Source organism: Sinohyriopsis cumingii, chromosome 7 (assembly GCF_028554795.1).
Source record: "Sinohyriopsis cumingii isolate HCF-2022 chromosome 7, ASM2855479v2, whole genome shotgun sequence".
Lineage (NCBI taxonomy): Eukaryota > Metazoa > Mollusca > Bivalvia > Unionida > Unionidae > Sinohyriopsis > Sinohyriopsis cumingii.
The window spans coordinates 25,012,017-25,034,538 of record NC_142967.1 but is presented as its reverse complement, the minus strand read 5'-3'; the positions used below and the strand labels follow the sequence as shown (position 1 = coordinate 25,034,538).

General features: G+C 31.9%; 1 protein-coding gene across 1 annotated transcript; it reads right to left on the bottom strand.

Annotated features, from left to right (window-relative positions):
• Positions 1 to 805: 805 nt before the first annotated feature.
• Positions 806 to 20,770, bottom strand: LOC149794909 (BLOC-1-related complex subunit 7-like). Its single transcript, XM_089964550.1, has 5 exons — positions 20,527 to 20,770; positions 16,170 to 16,232; positions 13,417 to 13,460; positions 10,882 to 10,902; positions 806 to 8,193 (listed from the first exon to the last, which is right to left on the bottom strand). The coding sequence occupies exons 1-5, from the start codon at positions 20,677 to 20,679 to the stop codon at positions 8,142 to 8,144; spliced, it is 333 nt and encodes a 110-aa protein (XP_089820676.1). The 5' UTR covers positions 20,680 to 20,770; the 3' UTR covers positions 806 to 8,141.
• Positions 20,771 to 22,522: the final 1,752 nt, after the last annotated feature.

Genomic DNA, 22,522 nt, shown 5'->3' with positions numbered 1-22,522 from the left:
TCAACAATAGAACAAATGTTGTTCTCCTTGTCTTACATACTGAACATATACCTATCACATACCTAACATATACCTATCATATATCTTCTAGTATATGTCTAATAAACACATTATTTGTATCAGTTTCTTTCTTGCACTTTAAAATTATGATTTATGTATCATACTATTATGCTATATTGTATCAGAGTTTCACTTAGTTGATGATAAAAAGTTTGTTTTCCTTGTTCTACATATTAAACATGTTTCCTTCATGATCTTGAATTCTTTGTTTTACTAACAATCTCATTACTTGTATTAGTTTTTTGCACTTTATTAATCACTATGGTACGAATTTATGGATGTTTTGTTAGTCATCTGGAATAAGGATTGCAAAGGGTAGATGTGGGGATGATAACGGTATTGTAAACTTTACATGCACGCAAAATAACTCTGCTACAGTCATATAATATTTATGTTTTGATCAATCAATATTTGCCTGTATAACTACCTTCAGGATTGGTAATAAGACTGAATTTATTCATCAACCAATAATATTTCACTTGTTTCTATCTGATCCCATTATCCTCCCAGGTGAAAAACTTCAAGAAATTTCTCTTGGTTACAATGTCAGCAAAATCAACTCGATAATGCTTTAAATTCTTTCATAGAGAGTATTTGTGAATCAGCACATACAATAAAGTAGATCAAAATGATATTATTAATAGAAGTGAATGCATTTAGGTCAACCATCAAACCTGGTATGGTGCCGATTGTAAAGCACCAAAACATTGCACTCATGATGCACTTAGAAACTTCAGAAATAATATGACAGATAAGTTGGCTTTATTCAAGCGCCATAGAAATATGCACCAAAACATAATCTGGCATAAAGACAACCAATACCAAACAAAGGGAAAGGCAGGTCTTAAAAAATACTTTCAGAGAAAGATTCTAAATACTTCTTGACACTTTTACAATGTCTAAATGGATTTGGATCACAATTATTTTTCCTATACATTCTCTACATTTGTTTTCCATTACTGAACATTCCACTGTCTAAATCCTAATAAAGCATATGTTATCAAATATATGTTAACCTAAAATAATTTGAAAGATGAACTCACACTGAAGTTCTTCTCATACTTTATGCAGCATTTACTTGGAGGGGCTTGAGTGTAAACTAAGCAATGTAAAATGGATCACAGATTTTACTTTTACTTCTGGATCAGCAACAATGCCTCATAACTCATTGTGCACTTTCTCCAAAATACATACAGACAACCAAACCATAAGGCTCATATTCTACAAAATAAATAATTACCTTTAAATTAATACTAAGTATGCCTCAGTCAAACACTTGCATCACAACCACAGTGAGATTGGAAAAATGCTCTTAAAAAAGACTGGAACTACACTCATGGGTACTGAACCAGAAGTAATAATTGTGACCTGAATCCAAATAACATTATTATTACCCTCTGATAAAAAAAGGGACCAAAAAGTAACAAGGTTTGTAAAATTCAATAAATAATTAATTACCCTAGAATACAAAGTGAAAATTTAAAAAGAACTTACAGCATTGTAAATTAAATTCCAAAGTTCTATTACAATTCTAAATGTATGAAGTTCCAATTGAATTCCAGTGGCAGTCCCAAAATATTCCAAAAATTGAATGTTTTGATGTGTCTGTAGTCTCTAATATGCTAATGTGCCAATGGCCTGGAATGTGCCAATGTGTTAACAGTCTTTTGATGTATCAAAATAATATAATCCAAATGTTCTTGTCTGAATTCACTATAATTCCTAATTAATGTTATAGTCCAAGAATACTATTGAGCACTTTTTAATTCCAGTGAATTATCATTTGAATAAATAAATCCACCCAAATGAAAAACAGAACACAAAAATAAGACTGATTCTGTTTCAGATGCTAAGGCAAACATTAGTGATTTCTGAAGTAAACAACATCAATTAAAAAGCTAAGAGGCAATAATAGTGCCTGGTTGTAGGTCAGTCGCCGCTATAAAACATTCAAAGTTTTTAAAAAGTTCAGGATTTTTCAAGTGAAAATCTGCTGCCCTAGACCCAGGCACAAATAAGCATAATTAACTCCTTTGATAATGATCTAAATATTTAATCCACGCTGTTAGAGAAATAATAGCTATGTATTATGTTGTTTACAAAATAAATATTACTGGATAAGTACACAATGACCTTACTTTGGAGAAAATCAAGTACCATATAAAGATGTACATAACGTATAATCATTAAGAAAAGCCAACAAAAACTACAAATTAAATATACATAATAATATGCTTCAATTGATAACACATTACAAAATTATCATATTATAGGGAGCAATTCACACCAGCAGCCAAATATTTGGTAATGTTATTAATTTTGATGTTGAAAAGAGTAACAGATAAAATTCTGTCCTGGGGTATATTCATCTCTTGCTTGTAAATAAGAGAAAGAGTGGAGCCCACTCATACAATGAATTCCCTATTTGAAAGAAAGTTTGATATATGTAAGTGGGTAGGCGGCCTTTTAGACCTAGACCATGCATGTCATTCCACACTTTCACACTGTATCATAGGACTTTTCCATATTGAAAACAGCTATCAAAAGTTCTTTCTTGATAAAACCATTGGGAATGAATGTTTAAAGTCTGACCAAATGATGATTGGTACTACAGTCATATTAAAAGCAATTTTGGAATGGAGATATTAAATTTTTACTCTCCAGATAGTTTTATTATTTTATCTTGCGTCTGCAAATTAATTTTAAAATATTCTTAAAGCAGCTCATTCCCTAGGTACTATAGTAAATTTTAAAGTTTATTTTATGGAGAAATATTTTTTATTAACACTGACAAATTGACCATAAACTGTACAGAATATCTTAAGCTAGATTTTGCTTATGCGAATCGTCTCTTAAAAACATAAGATTACATAGGATCTAGAAATAGATGCTTACATATGTGTTGACAATCATTAAAAATAATCTTAGTAATAAGACTAGATGGTTCCCTTGGATTAATTTGTCACTGGTTGATGGGATTTGGAAATTTCTATAAGTATTCAGTAAACTTCCCATTGGTTGGGCAAAGTCACATGAATAGGCAAGTTTGACACAAAACGAGTAGTTATCTGTCATTTTGGGTATATTGTGAAATAAATCATAATACAAGGTGTATATAATGAAAGAGCAATCAAATTCGTTCCAATTTTGGAGTCATCCTTTTTTCTTGTGTTCCTGTTGTAAATATGCAGGCATGTTTTGTTGTACTTAGATATTGTAAAAGATGAAGAAGAAAAAAACATTTGTTTGGACTGTTCAGTGAAGAAAGAAAGTGCTAATTGAACTGTTGTGGATTATTTGAAGGAGTTCTGATGCCACCATCTTGAAATTGTCATGATTCTTGGTGGACCAGTATATTTCCAGTTTTGAAATTTATACAGAACTTTTCATCTATTGAGGACTTTGACAGAACATTATCAGGATTATATATCTGTGGGTGGTGGCTGTGTGTGTGTGATTTCTTAGCAAGACAAAATCTGTACTTAACATCTGATGGTTACTGCCCCAGGAAAACCATCTTCAATTAACTCTACATATTGAATCTTTGCATAACTTTAACATTGGGTGTAACATAAACTCAGCATTGGCTGCATCATAATTTTAGTATTAGGTGTAATATAACTTTATTAGTGCGTGACTTGACCTGGGTGCGATATGCCCATGGTCCAAATCAGCCAATATTTGTATGTTTCTGAAAGTTTCAAAAGTGAAAAAAAGTTGGTTATAACTTTTATTTAATCTAAATTTTAAAATGTATCTTCCCTTTTTTCTGACCTTCAGCTTTCAAAATTCTGTTGAAAAATTGGATGATGATTTTAAGAAAAACTATCAGCAAGTACATTTACTATGTCATGTTTGGAGTTTTAAGTTTTATGTTGTTTAATTTTAGATGTCAGAAAGGTTTATTTTTCCCTGCATAATTTGTGGATCATGTTCCATGCTTTCTTTTTAAAGGAACAATGAGCTTAGAGTAGAAACATACTTTCACAAGTCAGAGAAATCTCAAGAATTTGTTTCAAGCCTGGACCCAACTGACTAAAACTATCGCTGATAGACAGAAAAAAGTCAGTATTTTAACTACTTGATGCTCTGTGAAACATTTCAGTAAAATACATGACAATTCGGTCCTTATGAGAAAAAGGAGACCACCTGAGGTACCTGCTGATGACAAGTGGTCAGAGAGCTATAAAATTGTAGTACCCAAGTAAAATAGACAGGATATTCTTAAGTCAGCCCATGTGACACCCTTGGCTGATCCTTTTGGAGTCAATAAAACCCATCACAAGATCTTACATCATTTTTAAAGGCCAAAAATTCAGAGTGATGAGGTCAAATAATGTAGATCTTGTCAAATAGTTGGAAATACCTAAACAAAAGATGCCCAAAGCTCATTTACAAGCAATTCCTGCATTTTGCTGACCCATTTAGTAGAATAATGGTAAACACTGTAGTTTTAAGATCAAGTCAGGCAACCAATATTTGTTGACCATAATGTGTGCAATGACAAGGTTTCCTGAGGCAATTCCTTTACGGAGTATTAAGATAAAAGCCATAGTCAAAGCCTTAGTAAAGTTCTTCCCTTTTTGGCCTTCCCAAGTCCATACAATATGATTAAGATTTTAATTTAATGTTTTATGTATGAATTCAGTATTCAATAGTTCAAGTCCTCTATGTATCAACCTGAAAGCCAGAGAGCATTGGAAAGATTTTATCAGACTTTAATGAACATGATAAGGTCATATTGCTTTTATACCAGAAAAGATTTTGATGAAGGTGTTCATTTATTATTGCTTGCCTTTAGGGAGTCAGTTCAAGAGTCCCTTCAATTTAGTTATTTTCAACTGTTTTTGGACATGCTGTTAGTAGACCATTACAGTTGTTGAAAGAAAAACTTTCAACAGAAGAATCAGAGATTAATTTGCTTGACCATGACTCTGATTTTAAGAACAAATACAAAAATCTTGTAAAATGGCAAGAAATAATCTTCAGTCTACCCAATCACAAATGAAATTAAGGTATGACAAAACTACAAGAAAGAAGTTCTGGCTCTCTTGCCCATACCTCAAAGTCCTCTTCAGGCTAGGTATTATGGTCCTCTATATTATCGACAGTTAAAAAGAAAGTGAGTTAAATTATATAATGGACACTCCTGGAAGAAACAGTAACAACTCTGCCATATCAATAAATAAGTATGTTGGTCAAGATATCTCTGTTAATCATTTGATAAATTTAGTTGTTCCTGTCCCACAAAGTGAAAGTTTAAATGATGAAGAACAACCAGATTGTAGTGACTTTGGGTCAAATAGTCTTCAAAATTCTGAAATAATAAAGAATCTGGACAACAAACTTTCAGAGCTACAGCTACAAGAAAAGAAGGAGTTAAAGCAGCTAATATGTGAATATGAGCACTTTTCTCAGATGTTCCCACTTGAATAAACAAAATCTGCCATGATGTTGAAATTGAAGATCCCAAACTTGTGAAACAGCATTCTTACTGGAATCCTGTCAAGCAGGAAAGTTTGAAGAAGGAAATTGAATATTTGTTTGAGAATGACTTTACTGAACCAAGCAAAAGAAACTGGAGTGTGTATATTATTGTGCCAAAACCAGATAATTCTTGCTGTATGTGTAATGACTACTTAAAAGTGAAAAGTGTCAAGAAAAAAGACCCATTTCCAATACCAAGAATTGATTGCTGTATTGACATAATTAGAAATGCAAAATATGTCACCAAGTTTTACCTATTAAAAGGATTCTGGCAGATTCCACTTATGGATAGAGCAAAAGAAATTTTGGCCTTTGCAATTCCAGATTGACTCTACCAATACAAAGTAATGCTTTTTGGTATGAAAAATTCTCCCTCTACATTCCAGCACTTAATGAATATGATACAGATGGATGTGATGCAAACACTGACAATTTATTATTTACAGCGATTCTTGGAATCAATTGAAAACTATCCCAAAATTCTTTGTTGCTTGAGTGAAGCAAATTTGACAATTAATTTAGGTAAAATTGAGTCTTGCTGAGCTTGTGTCACTTGTTTAGTACAGACTGTGGGACATGGTAAAGTTATGCCTGTAAAAGCTAAGGTTAAAGCTATCTCTGAATTCCCTGTGGCTATCAGGAAAACGCAGCTGATCTGCATTGATTAATATTCCTAGGAAGATGATTATATAACCTCCCTAGGAAATACATCTGACAAAATCAGTGTTATAGTACATGGAGATTCCTAGACGAAGCCAACCAAGAGGTGTTATCCAGTATAATATGGACTGAATTTCACATGTTACAATGTCCCAATACCACATATATGAAAACATGTATAATACTCCCTGCAGTAGTAATGTGGAGACCTGATGTCTTTTCTTTAACCAGTTTAGTATCCAGGTACCATCGTAAAGTACAAAGTGATTGATACATTTTGTCTGAAATTTTTTGAATGACAACTAAGATGAAGAACACTCAATAATCAGGACTGTATAAACTTTGTAAAGCTACCTGAGTTTTCAATTTTAGAATAACAATTAAAATTTTATTTAAGGTTTAAAAAGATACATGATAATGCTGATGTACTCTTTAGAAAATGAAAAAAAAAATCAGAGTCTTTATGTAATTTTCACAAATTAAGAGTACAATTAGAATAGTTTTGCTTTTCTTTCTGTTGACATGGATTTGCAAACATAGGAAATGGCTTTAGATCAATCCTAGATAAACCAGATATTCTGAGAAATAACTTTTTTGCTCGTATCAAAGTTTTGGTGTCATTCGAACATTTGTGCATGTCTTTACTTCATCAAAAACTGATTCAGGCTCTGCCACAATTATATACATGAAGGCAAATACTGCAAACAGCAAATCAAGCTGATTCCAAAAACATGGAATAAATTTTCCATACATTTTTGTACTTGTATAATTAAATCAATTTATTTAGACAATAGAACAGGAAGAAACAAGATGATTTTGGGCATTTCTGACACCAATGGCTTCTAATCTGAAGTATAAAAAAAAAAAGTGCAAATGGTGCTATGGCCAAATTGTGAAACTATTTTTGTCGCAGTAAGATATAAGTTACATATTAAGTTAGATCACTCCAAGAAACTCACCCGACTGCAAAGGTTAATACTAATCATTGGAATGTGAACTATAGGTCATAGTGACTTGGTTTTCACTGAAAGGTGTACTACTCATGAAAGAATCAACATAGCAACTTACATGACTCTGAAGTAATACTAAGAAAAGAGCTAAACACAAAGGTTAATGCATATTATAGGAGCATGAAATAACGGTGACAGTGACCACATTTTGCAGTTTTGTGATGTATAAAAGAATCCAAAACTTGTGTTCATTAGAAATTCATTTTTTATGAAACTCTTAGTGATGCAGCATATTATTCTCTGAATGATACAATATATTACTCACTGAATGATACAGTATATCATTCTCTGAATGATACAATATATCACTCACTGAATGATACAGTATATTATTCTCTGAATGATACAATAAATTTATTCACTGAATGATACAATATATTATCCACTTAATGATACAGTATATTATTCACTGAATGATACAACAAATGTATTCACTGAATGATACAAAATATTACTCACTCAATGATACAGTATATTATTCTATGAATGAAACAATAAATGTATTCACTGAATGATACAGTATATTATTCTCTGAATGATACAATAAATGCATTAACTGAATGATACGGTATATTATTCACTGAATGAAACATTATTCACTGAATGATACAATATATTATTTCACTGAAAGCTGGAAGGAGTCTTTAACATCATCTGATCAATTTTGTATCTGAACAAAACTTTTGTAAGACCTTCTCAGAATCTGTGCACAATAACATATCAATCAGAAGCTTAATCCAGTCTGTCCTTAACAAAGCTAAAATGGTTTAAATTAAGGACAGAGAAAACAAGTCAACTATCAATTTGACTGATATATTTTGTTTTCAAATTTATTATATATATTGCACTGGGTCCCAAATGGCAGTCTGCTTGCAAGGTCCATTATTCCTCCTTTTCACACATCATTGGGGAATTCATAATTAGCTATCTCTGTATAGTACGAAGTTGATCATGGATATCATCAATTGTGGACATACTGAAAAAGCACAAAGAAATACTGTAAGTAAGCTGTCTTGGGTCCCATCACAGTCATGATTTTGAATAATGTATGAGTTCCCTTCTTTTGATGCACCTAATACTAAATATGGGGGGTAAAGATATTGCTGTCTGTAAACCATATATCCCCCAGTATGTAGCATGTGTGGATATAGATATCACTGTCTGTAAACCTTATATCACCCAGTATGTAACATGTGTGGATATAGATATCACTGTCTGTAAACCTTATATCCCCCAGTATGCAACATGTGTGGATATAGATATCACTGTCTGTAAACCTTATATACCCCAGTATGTAACATGTGTGGATATAGATATCACTGTCAGTAAACCTTATATCACCTAGTATGTAACATGTGTTGATAGATATCACTATCCATCTGTCTATCAGTTCATCATAAACACTTTTTTCTAGAGCATAACTGTCAACCCATTCAAGGCATTTCAATTACAAATTTTTATACATTAAGTTGTAGAGTGGATCTTTTTATTTCAACAAAGCTCATTATATATTAAGCAAGTTTGTACAGAGGAGCAATTTATTTAAACGAAAACTTGTTAAACATCAAGCAAGTTGTACAGAGTAGCTATTTATTTAAACAAAAACTTGTTATAAATCAAACAAGTTGTACAGATTAGCTATTTATTTAAACGAAAACTTGTTATAAATCAAGCAAGTTGTACAGAGTAGCTATTTATTTAAACGAAAACTTGATATACATCAAGCAAGTTGTACAGAGTAACTATTTATTTAAATGAAAACATGTTATAAATCAAGCAAGTTGTACAAAGTAGCTTTTTATTTAAACCAAAACTTGTTATATATAAAGCAAGTTTGTAAAGAGGAGCAATTTATTTAAACCAAAATTTGTTCTATATCAAGCAAGTTGTACAGAGTAGCTTTTTATTTAAATCAAAACTTGTTATACATCAAGCAAGTTTGTAAAGAGGAGCAATTTATTTAAACCAAAATTTGTTATACATCAAGCAAGTTGTACAGAGTAGCTTTTATTTAACGCAAAACTTGTTTTAAATCAACAAGTTGTACAGAGTAGCTATTTATTTAAACCAAAACTTGTTATAAATCAATCAAGTTGTACAGAGTGGCTATTTATTTAAGCCAAAACTTGCTATACATCAATCAAGTTGTACAGAGTAACTATTTATTTAAACAAAAACTTGTTATACATTAAGCAAGTTGTACAGAGGATCTGTTTCATACATAAAATATTCTGCATTTAAATATTTTTTATATTACCACGGAAATAAGTGTGGCATTTGGAGTATAAGATGCACATACACTGACACTAGGCCCATAGAGTAATATCATAAGTAGTGTACAGTTTGAGACTACAGCACCATAGGCTAATATCATATGTTGTGCATAATTTGAATCAGCTGGACATCAGGGTATTATCATGAATCATTACCAATCTGAAACTTCTTGACCATAGGCTAGTATCATCTGCAGTGTGCAATTTGAAATTACTGGATCATAGGGTATTATCAAAAGTTGATGTACGATCTGAGACAATTGAACTATTGGATATTATCATATGTGGTGTACAATTTGCAACTACTAGACCATAGACTAATATCATAAGTAGTGTACAATTTGAGACAATAGGACCATAGGGTAATTTAAGTAGGAGTCTTTACATGATTAAAATACTGATTAAACAGCATTGAAACTTTATAAAAACATTAAAACTGTTCTTAATTTGCTTCACCACAGCTGTTGTACAACATAGTTACTATAAAAAAGTTAATATTGAAAATATGTTACAGACGAAAATCAACAATTGTTTCTACAGCTGAAGTCCTGATTTTATATATTTCATAGAAAATCAACAACTGGTTCCCAATTACAAGTCTTCTTTTTATTCTGTTATAGGATGATTTAGTGGAAAATAGTTTTAATTTATTCATTTATAGGATGATATAGAGGAAAATACTTTTAATTTATTCATTTACAGGATGATATAGTTGAAATTATTTTTAATTTTATTCATTTATAGGATGATATAGAGGAAAATAGTTTTAATTTTATTCAGTTATAGGATGATTTAGTGGAAAATAGTTTTAATTTATTCATTTATAGGATGATATAGTTGAAATTATTTTTAATTTTATTCATTTATAGGGTGATATAATGGAAATATTTTTACTTTTATTCATTTATAGATTGATACAGTGGAAAATAATTTTAATTTTATTCATTTCTAGGATGATATAGTGTAAAATATTTTTTTATTTTATTCGTGTGCCAGAATACACCTGCAAATCTATAGTTTTGTTTGTAATGGTCAAACAAAATTTCAATTTGCAAGTGGTTGATATTAATGCAATTTCTGGCATTTTTATGATGGTCAAACAATCAACAAAATCCACAACAGAGCATAAAACTTATTTTTTCTAACTTTTCATCAACATCTTTGATATGAAAACTGACCCTTAAGTCAATGTTTGACTTCAATTATGAACACATTGCAATGAAACAAAACAGGGTTGAAGAGTAACATGAAATCCAGACAAAATGAAGTGAACTTCATCTTTTGGGCATGTTTAGATGAAATGACTGAATGGCTACAATCATACATAAAATAACCACTAGTCTGGACCCTCAAAATGCAGGAACTTCTGGCAAATGGAAGAAAGTTCTTACCTTCTTTCAATAGCAGACTGTCTGCAATAAAAAAGAAAGAGCTGATAATACTATGCTCAGGAAATATATTGTTCAATGTAATAAATTCTAGTGTTGGGAATCATTCTAAATTAAAAGGTCTATATCACCTTATTTGAACTAATCAGTCATTGCTTATAATCAGTCATGATATTTTACAATTACTTTTAAAATTAATTTATGGTGTCCCAACAAATATGGTGTCCCAACATATATGGTAAATATGGTACTTGTGTGTCCCTGGATTTGCAAATTTGTAACAGTCATCTGGTTATGTAAGAAATATTCCAGATGTTTGGTACTACTGATTTACAAGCAATAGATTATATTAAAGTTAACACGGCTTTCATAACTGTTCATAGCTTTTAGTTCAGTTTCATTCCCATAAGTCTGCACATTAGAATGAACAGCCACAAAGTCATATCAGAAACAAGATCAACCATATCAACTCAGCTGGACACTGTCCAGTCTTTCTAAATGCTGCCCCGTCCCATTGAGTCCATTCTGAGCTGGAGTGACCAAGAATGTGGCCATATAGAGAGATATTGGACACTGCAGATGCAAACATATGGCAAGTTTTGGATAAAATGAACCAAAGGTCCTAACATGCTCAGTTTAACATACTGAGAGTTGTTTCCAAAAGTGCTCTGTTCAACATATTGTGAATTAGTTTCTTTCCTGTCAGTTTGCTCAGCATATGTGTGTGTGTGTGTGTGTGTGCATGTTCTTTATTGTTTAGATGAAAAAATTGCTTTAGTGGATGAAATCTAGGGAACTTTTTTATTTTCCCAGTGTGTTGGTATGGATATATCTTCGTATCAGCGATATATTTAACTGTTATCCACTGACTCATCACTGATTCATTCATATTACTTGTGGTCAAAACTCTATTGGCACATTCATATTATATTGTATTTTCTTTGAATATAACATTACTAGCAATAATGTTTTTCAGTTATACAGCTGAAGCCTTCATTAGATTAACAAAGAAATGTTTCAGAACTAGTTACTATGATGAAATGCACATCTGTTCCTTATAAATTCTCGATTACTTAAAATTACCTGCAAGATATTGATCCAGGACAATGAATGATTCATACACAGTGTTTATGCAAAGCTGGTCAAAGAAATTGTTTACACTTCTGGTGAAAATCTAGACATGTTCAGAGGAAAGGGATGATGATACCAACAAGGTATCATAATAATAATATATATAAAAACTTGGCTCAAGGTGAAAACAGAAAGTTTCAAACCAAAAAGGGACACAATTCTTACAATTACCAACAAAAAGTGAAATTTCAATTGAGCTAAACTGATATTAATATCAATATCAAAATCTAATAAATCCTTTCACATTTATTTAAGCAGAATTTATCACGAACTGGATGTATCTGAATGTATGGATGGATGTATAATGGATAGACATGGATAATACTCAATATTTCAATAGATGTTCAATGGATAGACATGGAAAACACTCAATATATGGATAGATATTCATGGATAGACATAGATAACACTAAACATATGGATGGATGTATAATGGAAAGACATGGATAATACTAAATGCAACCTGCATAAAAAATGCTGGAGAGAGTGAAACATACCCTAAATACCTTTTAAAATGAAAGCTTGAAATTTAACTTATTTATGAAGAAAAAAAGACATGTTATTGATTCAAACTGTAATGCACACTAAGTTTATTCAAAATAAGTTAACTAATGTGTTTTACAAGAAAAATTTAAATTATTGCTTGTTTCAGAGAAAAGATAGAATGCTAGGAAATCCACAATAAGCTGCACAAAAGAAAAGGTGTTATGTAGGATCAATAACAAAATTAAACCAAATTTATAAACAAGACTCTAAGTATTAGAAATTACCAATGTACAGGTGTTGAAAGTGGATGACTTTTGATTTGTATATACACTGTACATGATTTGGTACCATGTCAATAAGAAAACAACCAACTTTGTGCATCTTTTCATTGCTGATGAGTGAAAATATCAAAGCACTGGCAAGGATAGATGGCTCCATTATAGATAAATCCAGTAAGCCAGGACATATGGTACTGTTATAATTGTAATACTGTCCAGAAATGCAATACCTATGGAACTGCTATAATTGTAGTAATGTAATTATCTGAATAAATGTTATCCATCAAGCCAGGACCCTTGATACTGTTATAATTGTAATACTGTAATTATCTGAATGATTGCTATCCAGAAATGCAGTACCTATGGTACTGCTATAACTGTAGTAATGTAATTATCTGAAAAAATGTTATCCATCAAGCCAGGACTCTTGGTACTGTTATAATTGTAATACTTTAATGATATGAATAACTGTTATCCAGCATCCCAGGACCATTGGAGATTTGTGTAACTGTAACACTGCACTGATCTAAATAAATGTTCTCCAGCAAGTCAGTACCCTTGGTACTGTTATAATTTTAATATTTCAATGATCTGAAGAATCGCCATCAACATATTGATAGTGACAAATTGTGACACTACTTACTGATATTCAAACTGGGTTTTGATAAGGTCCATTTTCTTCAGTGTCTAAAATAAAATTATTGAATAAATTAGGACACAAAACTCTTTATATGCATTCAAAACATTACCATATAACAGTCACCTGTATATAATAATCACCTGCTTTCTGTGGTCAGTGGCCAGGCATTAATTACCCAAATAATGGTTTCTCCCTGCTTTATAGCAGTCAGTGGAACATGTCAACAGCGACTGTTCTATAATGGAAATTAATTTTCTGTTTGACGAGGAAGGCATTGTTTATAAAAATGAACAGCACAAAAAAAATCTATGTACAAAGTATATTCCAATCCAGTCACATTGTCAATGTAACTCAAATATCATATTAAAAAATGAGGTCATATTTATAATTTGAGAGAAAGAAAGATAAACAATTAAAACAGTTTCATTACTGTTAGGGGTCATAAAGGCTGGCTAAGTTTTGGTTCATGTGTTACTAACAATAGCCACATAAAGCTTCTTTTCATTCATTATTCATCATAAGTCTCTCACATAAGGTGACTCTTTTCATTCATCATAAGTCTCTCACATTAGCAGACTTTTTTCATTCATCATAAGTCTCTCACATAAGCTGACTCTTTTCATTCATCATAAGTCTCTCACATAAGCTGACTCTTTTCATTCATAAGTCTCTCACATAATAATAATAATAATAATAATAATTGAATCTGGTGCATGCAATTTGTTCAAAACCCAAGTGTTAAAGGTGAACCTGTATACCGATGTCACATGTGTACATGGGCCAGTTTTTCTCTTTCCCATGGGTGACTACTACTAACAGGTTTGACTGTATTAAATTTCATAATATTAGTCCATATTTTCTTAATCTGGCCAAAAACGTTGCATTTATTCATTATGTCAGGACATCAGGCATTATACAAGAGGTGATGCTACCAGACAAAGTGGACAACTGTATGTAAATCACCTACAAAATGTAAACTTTGGCTACTTTAAGGAAAAATGACTTTGTACTGTGATTTTTTTTTATATGTACAGTCAGTGAGAGTTGTTTATGGACTTTAAATGTCCAATGAGTAGTGACAGTTCTGTAGACCATGTTGAAATGTTTTGCATCTTTCCATGTGTCAATATGAAACAAGAAGCTTGTGCAAATTCACAGGTGTATGTTTTAATAGCTGATTATTACATTAAGAGCTCAAAGACACTGGCAAAGACACGCACAAAGCAGTTATTGATTTATGTACTGTAAGTATGAATCAGGAGCAGCTTTACCAGAAATCAAGATCTGTGTTTTAGTCATCTTTCTTTAGATCTCTGAATCTTTGTATTTTTATTTTTAGTGATTAAGTTGCAAAAATAATCTATTCATACAGACACTGATGTTAACTACCCAATCAAATACGATCTGAAGTTTGTCATGCATATCAGTGAGTATACGCAGAGTGAAGTGAAAACTTGGATCTGTGTAAAATTTAATGTGTTGTGACTAGTATCACTTTAATTCAAACTAAGTCACTCTGTTTTTAACATTTTTGGACTTAATCTTAAAAGCTTGTTATCCTTATCTTCATACATCCATCTTCTATCCAGCCAACAAGTATATAAATCTCCATCCAAATATACAAACTTTCAAGTATACATACATTGCATATGAATATAATACATTTATACACTTACCAAAACAATATTCATACAACAGAGAATTTTCTACTGTAAGATAACGTATTACTAAAATCCAATGTAAATGTTCATCATGTGAACTAGAGAGTACAGGAGAAATAAGATGACCCTAAGTGGACACACAGTCTCATATATATATATATATATATATATATATATATATATATATATATATATATATATAAGACCTAACTCCACAGGAATCAGCAGTTTCACACAAAATATATCAAAACATATTAGCACAATAACTTGCTAGCATGCCAACAGTCAATTATTCAATTTTTGATGAAATTATGGCACCATGCAAAGTGAAACATTTCTTTCAAGATTCTATTGTCACTATTAGTGATTTTATTTCTAAATGAGCACACTCTCTTTCAAAGCAAATCACATAGGCTGTTAACATCATTATTCACATTCCCAATGCACTATGGCGCCTATTGTAACCCATTAAAAATCTAAATCAATAATTGTAATAGGTGTTTAACTGCATCATTGTAGAATATGAAAAAAAATTCAGTGAGGACCACAATACAAATTCATAAGGTAACCATAGAATTTGAAAAGTAATATTTTAACATCTATAGAAAGTGTTTCAAAAGACCCTAAATGGTGAGGGGGCCATATAAGACAGGCACTAAATGTATCACTATCATCTAACAAATCAGAATGAATGACATCTCCTTGCTACACATGCTCATTGATAAAATGGTGTGAGTTTGGATTTTTAACAAAGCTTTAACAATGTGAATAACAGTGCTTCATTGTCAGCAGAGTGGCAGTTTATAGTGATGTCTACAACTTGGCCATCATGTCCCACCCAGTCACACTGTCCTGACACCACAGCAGCTTTCCTCTTTAAAGTCTGACCTCAGGTATGCTCACATTTTTGGTGGGATTTTGTGGTTTGAAACACATACAAACTGTTTTGAGCCTTATTTCACATCTTCAAAGCAATCAATCTTATTAATAAAACTTATTAATAAATCAACTATTCAAAGAATGATACAAACACTTACAATGCCTAAACTTTTCTTTCATATAATATCCTTTGTAAAAGAGTAAAAGAAATGGTACCTCCATGGAATTCTGAATTGCCGTCTCTTGTGAAGAAAAGTTTTTTGCTGCTTGGGCTAATAGCTGAAACAAAATGAATGGGTAAAACCATAAAAACTAATGAAAGGATTGAACAGAAATTACAAAGTACCACATATAATAGGATGGATTTCATCCAAGTTAATATTCATATAACACAGAAATATTTTTCACATTAAATTACTATTGGAATGCCATATTATTGGACATCTTTGGCTGTGTGTACAGTCTACTGTCAGGTGCTAGTATTGGTTCAAAAACAGCTGTGAAATGCATTTCAGACACTAACAGCTCATAATATTACTCATCATATATGTTCATGTGCTACTGTGAAAAAAAGACATTTTTGACATAAAACCTGTTAATTTTTAATTTCCTATGTTATTTTAAAAAACATTATATTCCAGACAGATCAAAATGGGACATTATTCATCTATATAAACAAAATTAAAATAGTTTTTTTATTATAGCAAGTACATAAAACTATGGATGTTTGGTACAAACTTGTGTATCCTGATTTCTAACCTATAGAAATTGTCTTGCTGGTTGGAAAAATAATGTTAAAAAATTTAATTTTTATCACCCCTCTGTTACACGTAATGTGCCTGTCCAATAGGTTACATGATGTTCAATGGCTTGCCCTGTCATAATACTTTCAGCATATTAACAAGTAAGATGAGCATTGTGGGGCCATTTTATATTGTGTTTGAATAAAGAAAACTTAAATATTTTAAATATTCAACATTTGATAATTTACAGATAAACCATCTGTGTCCATCCACTTTCACTACTACGCGAATAAAATTTTGGGTTCTATTGTTCCTAAAATCCCAAACATTTTCACACAACATTCTGTTTGCACATGACACACTTGCTGTCCCATTGTCTAAAAACATTATGGAGCCAATCCGATGATGTTTATAATTTTTCAGGATGCTTGCTGAGGATGTCCACAAGGATGTTACAAGATTGTTATGTGAACTGGCAAGTTACATATGTGACAAAATAAGAGAATTGTTTAAATGCATTGTAAACAGACTTAAAATAAATTGCTTATCTTTACTTAAAAAAACATGTAGACCACTGAAATGAAAGAACTCAGCAAGGAAACACCAGTATTTTCTTGGCACTCTCAAGATAGTTGTTTATGACTGACATCGAAACCAGCCACATGTAACGTTTACAGACCAGCAGTGCTTGTCCATGTTATATTGTTGGCATAAACAGCTGTAATGTTAATAAACATAACTGAAATTCTATACCAATGTATCTTACTGACATGCCTGAAAGTAGCCTTAATATTGACATTTGATCTTGTTGCAGTACCATCAAAATTTTTATTTTCTGACCAACCTGTATGCAAATCATGTAACAATGACGGAACAAAACTGGCAGTCATAAAACTTGATTACTCTTTAGTGATTCTTGTGTATTGTTCTTTTAAGAGGAAAGCACTCACATGCACCTAATTAAACTGAAATAAATACAGAATTTCCAATTAATGATCGTGTATAATTTGATTACTTCTAATTAATACATCTGCACCTCTGTAACATTTATGGAATGGAATTAGCAGTCAAAGTAACCCGATTTTTGTCTTGTCTAGGAAACTTGCACAGTATAACACTGCTTTGCTTAAAATCTGATTTTGAAAGAATTTACATTGAGTACTGTCGCAAGACTTCATAGCAACAGCAGAATTTACATTGAGTACTGTCGCAAGACTTGATAGCAACAGCAGAATTTACATTGAGTACTGTCGCAAGACTTTATAGCAACAGCAGAATTTACATTGAGTACTGTCGCAAGACTTTATAGCAACAGCAGCATTAGGTTAACAATAAGGACCAAAAAGTTTCCTTTGACATCAAATGCTTAGTCCAGAAGTCACTCTAAGCAAGTTGGCATGCCACTGAGCATACATAAAAGCCAAGAAATACAAAAAGAATCAATACTGTATATTGCAATATAATATATATTGCAAAATAATGCAACAAAATATAAATAGTGGACTTTATCAATATTTGAAATTACATACATGTCTAATACATTACAGACCCAACATACTAAATGATTGATACCTATTACATAAATATTTCTACTTTCAGATTGCATAAGAATTACCACTGCTGACAAGTTTTGAAGACAGTGGGCAACTTAAGCTGCACTGAAGAAGCTGAATACAAAATATTATCAACAGATGTGGTGTAGCTACTTCCAGCGCCAAACCTGTAAATTGCTGGCTCAAAAGTATTTTATGAATTTTAAATAAAGAAATCAAATTTTGTTTGTCCATCCTTGTTACGCAAGTTACATTTTCTACCCTAATAAAGTTTTAGTACCAATCTAATGGAACATAACACAATGACGTATCTTTTATTGTTTTGTGCTAATTGCAAATATCATTAATATCCTAAAAATGTACTAAGAAAATGTTTCACATGGGAATATTTGTAAATTCCTAGTCTAATGTTTGAAGTTGTTATTTGATGGAGTGGATGATAAATGGACACATCTTATAATCTTAACCACACAGATGATGATGCTGCTTTTATTCATTATGTAATAGATTTATTGTCCCTCAGTTTAATACCTAGTTTGTCTGTCCTAATTTGTCCAACCACAAGCAAATGACTGCAATGATCTAAAAAGCAATATTTTGAAAGGAAAACTGACAGTTATCTTCCAACTGTTATTTTACTGAAGATAGGATTCAAGATCATTGATCCATAACTAATTTGATGTGAAAATAAAACATTTAAAATGTAGGGTAATTTGTCCCACAGGATTGGCTGAAGAACATATTTTATGCCCTTTGCAAATTTAATTATTCCATTTAATAGAGACATATGATACTGATGTGTGATATCATGATATGGTACCTAACTAAATCATAAATTGTACAGGACCTCACATTTTAGCATAAAAGTTGTATTTACTACTATTAGTATATAGTACAACACAGTATAAAGATAAATTCTACATAAATCTAATAAACCTTCCTTAAGCTGTATGTGTAGACAAAAATAATGTAAAGCATTAACAAACTCAGAACAATATAAAACATACATTAAAAACAACAAAATAACACTGCTTTTAAAGTGTTGGTAGAAAGCAATTTGATACAACAATACTCTTGGTATATCAAATTTGATCCACCCATAGTGCATTAATACCCATATATAAATACTGTTTCAACATTAGGTTATATTTCAGCAGTAGACTACTGCTTCCATATTCTCTCAATATGTGATGAATTTCCACTGATTACTCATCAGTGTTGTAATAAAGTAACAAAACAGATAATAATCCACATCTTTTAAATGAATTAAACATGGTCCCAAATTTCTTTGATGTCCTCTCTGCTTTTGTTTTTCTTTCTCTCATACATAAGGGTGATAATACAGAGGTGTGGAGTGAAAGCAAAAAAGAAAACTGAACTTGCATCAAGTAACCAATAAAAAACTGGGACTTCATAAAGGTTCCATGAGATTTTAGTACTGGGTTCACAATACCAATGAAACAAAGTTGCAATAACCAGTCAAGATTTGTACAGTATATTTATATGTAAGGAGGAATACACACAGTGTAATCTGTTGAAAGCTTTATTTTTATTTCTTCCTTCCTGTTTATAAAACCTATTAAGAATGGTCTTAAAACATATTATTTAATATTAAAATGTCTGAAGGCCATTCTACCCTCCATCAAGCATTCTCATTGTGTAGGTTGGTAAGACAGCATACTAATTGACCAATAAATAAACATGGGGATGGGCAATGAATAAATGCCTTATGGTAAGTCACTCCAACACCACCAACACATTTCATATGTATTTCATTTATCAATACAGACAACACATTCCTTTCATTACAAAAATAAAGTATTGCATAAAGCCTGTTTTCATATTTTGTTGTTTTTTTTTCTTTGTCAGTATTCGTAATTTTATTAGTTTTAAAAACAATAAATTATTAAAATACATTAAATTATTTAAATGTTGCACCAAGCTGAACGTGCTGCTTGAAGAAAATATTTTACTACTAAATTGCCGATTCAAGATAAACACTCTTGGTGATTTAATTATGTTTCTTGTATTAACCCCATTATCAAGCGTACTATCGGGGTTTTGATGCCTTAGATGCATATTTGAACTGCTCAACGTAACTTGGGAAATATCGTATTTAATACAAACTGAAATGTCAAATTTAAGCCAGGAAATTTGGTCCGAATCTGACCGTTACCAGGGAGGCAACCCAACGTGTGGCATAACGATACCAACACGGAGGAAAACTATCTCAGATACACCAAGAAAATAATCTTAATATAAATATGGAATAATCACATCATTTGATTTGGATCCTTTCACAATCTGCCTGACAAGGGAACCCATGTCATTCATACTGCCCAGCACTTTTTCGTTTAACCGCATTTTCGTTTCCTGGTTCCAATTTCCTGCATTCATTGTGCCCCTTTTGACCTTCACATTTTGCAACATAATTTATATCAATACAGCATGATATATTCATACAAATGTTAGTTTATGGATCGTAAACATTAAATATCTTCCATTTATTACACACTGAAATAATTACCAATAAATGTTTTTAAATAATTGTATGTTGCAGAATGAATTAAAAACTACGCGTATTCGATATCCGGTAGTGTTAATGTCAGGTTCCGCTCTTTGGTGCGGATCTTCTAACGATATTACGTACTTCTAACAAGTGGCACGTGAAGTTGTTTGCATTTGCAACATGCAAAAGTGGCAATTATACTACTTTCAAGAGCCGTGGCTGAAATTCCTTTACATATTGTGTTTGTGCATGTTGTAAATGAAGTAAGAACAACTGATTAAAACGGATGTTCCCATCTGCTCAAAAATCAGTCTGAACTAATCCAAAGTACACTGACTTTAGAAGTTATTAAGTTAGGGGAAACGAACTTTACCAGGTTCTGAAATTGCAATAAATGAATTACAAAATAGTGACAAAAAGTAAGAAAAGTATATATTTGGTATTGTTAAGATAACTTTTAAGTCCCTTTATTTTGGTGCATGAGTAATGGTTGTAATTTAGTTTATTGAACGCTTGGACTAACTTTAGATTTGCATATCGAAAAAAAACTTCTAGCTCCTTTTCAACATTTTCCCTTTCTAGAATTTGAAGGTAAATTTGAATAACAAATAACCGATAGCTTCTTTATTTTTACTACTCTTTTCATATTTTAAAATTAATATATTGCTCTTTCAGACACTAATAATATAGTGGGGCCCTATAGCGACAATGGAAATCCCAGTCAAAAGGGTCATGGGTGCGTATGGCGACAAGGGGAATTTAACATGGGGAATACTGTGCCTGTATATCAACAAGGGAAGGTGGGATTGTTGTATAGGGACAATGGGAATGAAACGGTAACAATGTACCAAGGGGCTGACCTCAATCGGACGAAACAGTGGCGGGGGGTGGGGGGACTAGAGCGGTTGGCGGGACATAGACATTTATAGCACATACAACACACAGACATAGACTGATGAACATCATTCTATAATACGTTAACTATAAAATTGACTTTAAAAAAATTTAGTCAAGAAAGCAAATTTTTTCGAGGCATTTGAGTGACCCTGATAAGGGCCTTTGGTTTTTATGTTAACATCATTCCGTTAACATAGAGGGCATCACATGTCTTCTTCTCTTCTTCAAACTTCTTCTCACTTCTGGACCATAGATGAGGAGTCTCTTCAAACAGCATTTTCTCTCCACATAAATTCTTCGTTTCCAAACGCTCGTATGGGTGATCCGGATAATTGTCCATGATGATTTCACATACATGGGTAAATCCGAACTGAACAGCATCGACGATACGAGAGTAGATAATTCAACAGTAGCCCAAATCTTGTGACGAGAATAGGCGAAGGGAATGAAATGAACTGCGGCTGTTTATAGTGGAAGAGTGGATCGAAGCGGAATAAGTTTTTTTTTTTTTTTTTTTTTTTTTTTTTTTTTTTTTTTAACCAATCCTAACACGCGTTACAAAATTCAGTCACAGTGTGGAGTCTGCATTCCAGTCTCAAGAGAGCTCACTGTGACGTCACATTCCCCATATAGATGTGCTAGCGTCTGTGCGCAGTGAATTCATGCGACAAAGTTTTTAAACATGTCGGAAACTAAGAAGACGATGAATTGTGGTGCACTGAAAGTGGAGACGAGAAGCGATGGTATAGCAGTGGCTACAAAATCCAACACAGAAGAAACTGATTTAAATTGGAATTTAGCCAATTTTCTTTCTTCTTCGCAAGAATTTGTTCCGGTACCAGTACCTTCGCCACCTTTCCTTCTTTA

Bases quoted from the DNA above. Each gene is read 5' to 3' on its own strand.
- LOC149794909 (XM_089964550.1), bottom strand. From the start codon at position 20,679: ATGTTGCAAAATGTGAAGGTCAAAAGGGGCACAATGAATGCAGGAAAT. The intron at 16,233-20,526 runs GTGATTATTCCA...ATTTTGTTTCAG, and splicing joins AAGGATCCAAATCAAATGAT to CTATTAGCCCAAGCAGCAAA. The intron at 8,194-10,881 runs GTAAGAACTTTC...GTGCTTTTTCAG, and splicing joins CAGTCTGCTATTGAAAGAAG to TATGTCCACAATTGATGATA.